Below are 6,000 nucleotides of genomic sequence, written 5' to 3'. Positions count from 1 at the left end.
GAAATGTGAATTTTGCTTAAAAACTAATAAAAATATACTAAAAAGTAGCTAAATCATACTAAAAACTATCTAAAAACAATACCAAAAAGCGTATAAATTATCTGCTCATCACAGCTTCTCTATGCAAAAATATGCATTGCCATATAAAAATATTAACAATAATGTATGTATTTTTTGCACAATTTAAATTGAATTTTTCTTGCATCTTCTAGGGAGATGAAGTTAAAGGAAGAAAGAATTGAGGCTGAGAAAAATCTAGTAATCTTTTTCCCCCTCCAATCCATACTTGGATAGAATGTGTCTCTGTTAATGTGAAATGAAGGTTTCTATTTGTGTGTAGGAGTAGATGGTAACAAACCTCTATTGGTAAGCTTTACATATAAATCTAGTGTTACAAAAATCCTGCTGTCTTTTTAACTTCTAACTCCATATTAGTTTTTATTCTGAAAATCCATTTCATTTTCATATCTTATTGTCTTCAATGCAGGAAAGTTTACAACTACTTTGATACTTTTTCATTATTAGTATAGTTTCCCCCCTCCTATATGATTATTGTATACATTCTTCAATATTTGAGTTTCTAGTTCTGCAGGTAAAAAAAGAGGCACAACAACTTGCTCGAATTTTTGAAACAGTTGGGGCTTTCAAGGTGAAGCGGAAAGGTGGTAAAGGAAGACTAATTTTTGAAAGGTGAGGCTTGTTCTGTGCAATTTTGAGCTGTTGATTTATGCTCTATATGAATTATGTTTCTAAATTTGCTTGTTATTCATTGTTATAGCTCAAGATCTTGTTAACATTATCAATGGGCAGCTTCAAATGTACTATCTGTCTGATGTGCACAAGTCTTTCTCTTTAAGAATTGGGAGTACTAACTAGTCTTAGGTAACATTTTATTCTACTTTAAATGTGAATGACTATTCTTTTCTTCTTCCTTTAAAGCACTAAAATATTAAGGAACAAGTATGTTTATGAATAATTATCATGTGATCTTTTGTGATTTTCATAGGGAGGTGGACAAGAGAATTGTCGAACTTCCAGATATACGTGAAACCAGAGAATATATCGCAGAGTTAAAGCTGCATCCAGAAGTTACAACGAGAATGAGGTTGAATGTCTTTGCTAACTAAAGCACGAGTATGAAGTTCTATATGCTAATAATGCACATTTGGAGCTACCGGCTTGCATTGGTTCAAGGTAAATAACCACTGTATGAATCTTCAAACATCAAGCTTTATGTGATTTTGTTCCAAACTTCTAATAGAGGAAGGATTCTTAATGTACTAGTTCAATGGTTTACGTTCATATTTCCTATTTGACTATGTATTCAAGTTTTAGGACCTTTGTTTGGAATGTACTATTTTCATGAAAGTTATGGATAGAGTAGTCTCCTTTTAAGGTTATGAAAGTTAGAATTTGTAAAAATCATATTCTAGTTTAAAACAGTCATTTTTTTAAACTCATGTATGAAATTGTGGCGATTCGAAGCCGTCACATTTTTAAAAGAACCCACCCAAATCTGCGGTGGTTTTAAAACCGCTGTAGATTTTTTTTAAATCCACGGACCAAAATAGTGGCGGTTCTGCAATCACCGCAAAATCAATTATCGTATTTGCTGCGGTTATGCCAGTTGTTTCACAAAACCGCCACAAAATCAAATCTCCACTCCCTAATAGACAACGTTTGTGGAACCGCCGAAATTTTGTTTTGGGATAGTTGAAAACCGCCGCTATTCGGCGTGTCTCTTGTAGTGTTTCCAAAACCAACAATTAATCATCCCAATCACACATTCACACATTATTTACAAGACTTCTAATCTCCATCAACATATCACAAATATCAACTTTACCAATATCACCAAAGGATATAACTTACCCAATCACAGCTTCCGTCCTATATTTTATTCAACATGTAAACCAACATTCAATTTCACACATCCATACTAAATCATTAACATTAACAACATCAATCCAATAGTATCCTAAAGTCAATTAGCTTAAATTTCACATAGAATTACTTAATGATTACTTGAAACCAAAATCCGTACCTTAATTGACGGCAGTTCCAACTTCTTAAACCTCTTTTTCCGACCAAGTCAAGCCTCAATAACCACCAACCAAGCCAAGCAACCAAGCAACTGTACTCAATCTAATTTCATTCAAAATTTCATATTGTTCATACTAGATTCTCATACAAATTAGGAGAAAAGAGGGAAAGAGTTTATATATCTTACTCTAAATGATCATAAGTCAAAATCCTCCTAGAAATTGAGTTTGAGTTTTTCTTAATGCATCAAAATCACCAATTTCAATACTCATATATCCAAAACACAAAAACTGAGAAAAATGGAGAAATAGGGTAGAGTTCTCGTAATTAAAACCGCAAAAGTGATATAGAAACGTAGAGAGAGTTAAGAGCGATGTATCACCATAAACAGATCGTCGACTGGAGTTTCGATTTGTGAAAAAAGTAGATTTAAAGGTGGAAGTTAATAGTATTTTTGGAGTTAGGGCTTCTCTTCTCTTCTCAAGTCTCGAGCTCTCTCTCTCACTTGGAACAAATGAATGAAATTCGATGAAGTCACTTGTTTTTATGGCCACTAAGTGAGGGATATTTTCGACTTTTCGTCCATTAGTCCTACGTAGGACCAAAATTTTAAAAATAAGTGTTCCGGTTTATATTCTAAATATTTTTTTGGTTATTTCTATATTTTTATTTTTATCATACACTGTACCGGATAATTCTAAGCATGTATAATTAATTATCATGTTGGTACATATTTTTCATAATTAATTATATTTTCGCACTTTAAATAATTTTCTGAGTTAAATTTGCATTGGTAAATTTTTAAACTATGAAATTTCAATTTTAAATTTAGATAAGGTAGTTTAAACCCTTTTTAACTTAATTTTATTTAAATAATTATTTAGTTAAAATTTTTTGAGTTTTACTTTTTATCCACCTTAAAAAAAATTTGGTTCTCATAATTTAGTGCCGTGTAAAAAAAATAGGAATAACCCTTCCTCTCACCTTGATCTGATGATATCCTGATCGACTTCAAGCCAACCTTTGAAAAAATTCCAAATTTTTGCAGTTAATCCATGGAATCATTAATTCTCGACTAAGAATACTTATTCTTCAACTGTCACCGTCCCCATTTAGTTGTTGTGAGGGGCATTGGGGCCCCAGTCTACTCCTCGTTAATTATTTTTCCTTTTCTTTGTTTTTGCCCTTTGGCCTCTGCAACTTCTCTTCTTCTTCTTCTAACCTTCCTTCCTATTTCGGTGGATCAATATATGGTCCTTGCCTTAGCTTGATCGATGAACTGAGTACGATGGGATTTAGTGTAATATTCTAGGCCTTGAATTTGATTATTCTATAAGGTTTTTAATGATTACAATTTCAAGTTTAATTTATTTTTTTATTTAATTGTATTTTATTATAAATGTGAATCATCTAATTTGATAATATTATATATAAAATTTGATTATTATAAACACAAATATATTTAGTTATGAATAGAAATCATTTGCATTTTTTGATATTATAAAAAAATTTTCACAACCTATTGAAAATAAAAATATTTTATAAACATAAAATCAGTCACAATATAATGTATATTTATAATGTTGTTTCATATATTTTTTGAACAAATTATTTATTCATTATAATAATAAAATCTGTTATAATAAAATAATGAAATACTTTTATAACAGTATAATTAAAAAACTTTTATAAATACCAACAACATATTCCTATATATACAGTAATGAATTGATACTTAATTCTTTGGTAATATAAATACTTGCTTTAGAATAACTCAAAAATCATATTACATGTATATAAAAAAAATTAATCATTTATATAAAATATATATTAAAATAAATTAAATAATATATATAAATATATAATAAATAATTTAATAATTGATTTTTAATATACACGTACAATTTTTTATAACTCAATTTACACTATTTCATCATGTGTTCCAAAGAAAACCTCAGCAAGGTTGCTATCTACCCAACGTTCCTAGACAATTTAAAATTGCCAAGTATCCTGTAAACAATTGCCCCCAAGAAGATTTTGGATTCGCAAATTTTGAAGAAGAATGGTTCAGTTGAGCCTTCAATGTCTATATTGTATTTATCAAAGAATATTAAGTAGTTGAGAATTAGGTTAGCAGTTATTAGTAGCAGTAAATTTATTTCTGATAGTAGTTGGTTATATACGGGCACGGACCCAGTAACAATAACGAGGAGCACCTCCCCCACTGTATTTTCAATTTTTGTTTTTTAAAAAATAATAATATATAATGTACCTTCACTTCAAATTTTAAATGATTCTACTACAAATAAATTACATTTAATTAATTAAAATCTCAAATTTATTTTTTTATTTTTATTATTATTTAACCTAATTAATTTTAGTCCTTGTGTCGTCATTCCTTTATTTTCTTAAACTCTTTTTTTATTTTTATATTTTTAACTCTTTTTTTATCTAGTGGTCATTTTTTTCATCAAAAAATAAATTTTAAATTTTTTATAATTTTTTTATATAACTCTCTATGACTCTATATATCTTCCAATTTCATTGTTTTTCTTTTTGATATTTTTAATTATAAATTTTAATTCAAATAATTATAATTTAGGTATTAATACAAATTTTTATTTTTTTCATGATTTTATATATTTTATTTTATTCTCAATTTATTCATCTTTATTACTTATCTTTTATCTTTTGTTCTATTATATATACCTATGTTGTATATAAAATTTTAAAATAAATTAATTAGTTTACTAATTTAGAATATATTTTGTATTTTTAGAAATATTAATAAAAAAATATTTTAATTATAATATATAATTAAACAGATGTATAAAATCTTGCATCTAATATTATATTAAAATTAAATTAAAAATATATATAATAAATTTAATTATTTAAAAAAAATAAAAATTATAAATTAAATTTCTATTATTTTTTATAAATATACTTTTCATATACAGATTTAATTTTTCTAGTATTTATATATAATTTTAGTTTTAAATTATAAATACTAGTATATTATTAGGCGTTAATATATCAATTGATTCAGTCTTTTATTATTAAATGTGTATAAAAAAATTAGTTAGGATAACAAGTTATTTATAATTTAATTAAAATATTTTAAGTTCAAGTTTTAGAAATAAAAAATTATTTTTTATAAATTATATATAATGTATAATATTTTAAAAAAATAAAAATATTTACTAACTCTTTTTAATTTTTATATCTCTATATAATTAATAATGTAACAAAATTTATTTTAATACATATATTTTTGGTCTCATTCTTAAAATTTTTTTAATCTGTCACTGGTTTTATATATATATATATATATATATATATATATAATTTTGTATTGTTTCATTTTCAACACATTTAAAGATATAATTTATTTTTTTAGTTTTTTCTCTTGAATTTTAACAGTATTATTAATCAAATAAGATTTATTTTTATAACAGAATTTTTTACATAAAAAATTAAAAAATTTCAGGAGAATAATAATATGTACAAATTGACCATCTAGAAAGGAAGCCAAAAATAAATACAACATTGATGGTACCTGCATTTCAGATCGACAACGATAAAAAAAGATTAATGCTATAAATTTAAGTATTTTTATGAATTAAGTTTAATCAAATTAAATAATAAGATTTAAAATAATATTAGTCATAACGAATTTTTATTATAGTAGATTAATTTAATTAAATTTAATTAACAAAAATATTCAAAAGACTCGGATGTATAATATTATTTAAAATGAAAAATTAAATGAAAGCATGATTCACATGTTCAATTTCTCCTCTATATTCAATATAATTGAATTTAACTAAAAAATTAATTATTTTTTATTTTAAATTTTAATTTTTAAATTTTAAATTTTAAATTCTAAATTTTAAATTCTAAATTTTTTTTAAAGTAAGAATTAAAAATAAAATTTTATAATAAAAATTTAATTAA

At 25.1% G+C, this 6,000-nt stretch overlaps 1 protein-coding gene across 1 annotated transcript; it reads left to right on the top strand.

The window, feature by feature from the left end:
- Positions 1 to 216: 216 nt before the first annotated feature.
- Positions 217 to 1,127, top strand: LOC130954294 (50S ribosomal protein L9, chloroplastic-like). The gene is made up of 4 exons (XM_057881031.1): positions 217 to 258; positions 593 to 690; positions 771 to 818; positions 1,007 to 1,127. Exons 1-4 carry the CDS (start codon positions 217 to 219, stop codon positions 1,125 to 1,127), a joined length of 309 nt encoding a protein of 102 aa, XP_057737014.1.
- Positions 1,128 to 6,000: the final 4,873 nt, after the last annotated feature.

This window comes from Arachis stenosperma, chromosome 10, assembly GCF_014773155.1.
Source record: "Arachis stenosperma cultivar V10309 chromosome 10, arast.V10309.gnm1.PFL2, whole genome shotgun sequence".
NCBI lineage: Eukaryota > Viridiplantae > Streptophyta > Magnoliopsida > Fabales > Fabaceae > Arachis > Arachis stenosperma.
Note: the sequence above shows the minus strand (reverse complement) of the source record. Positions and strands in the feature narration are given on the sequence as shown.

What these genes read in the sequence shown, in the direction of transcription:
- LOC130954294 (XM_057881031.1), top strand. Translation starts at nt 217, where the DNA reads ATGAAGTTAAAGGAAGAAAGAATTGAGGCTGAGAAAAATCTA. An exon ending in TTGAGGCTGAGAAAAATCTA is followed by an intron (nt 259 to 592) that starts GTAATCTTTTTC and finishes CTAGTTCTGCAG; the next exon opens with GTAAAAAAAGAGGCACAACA. An exon ending in ATCAATGGGCAGCTTCAAAT is followed by an intron (nt 819 to 1,006) that starts GTACTATCTGTC and finishes TGATTTTCATAG; the next exon opens with GGAGGTGGACAAGAGAATTG.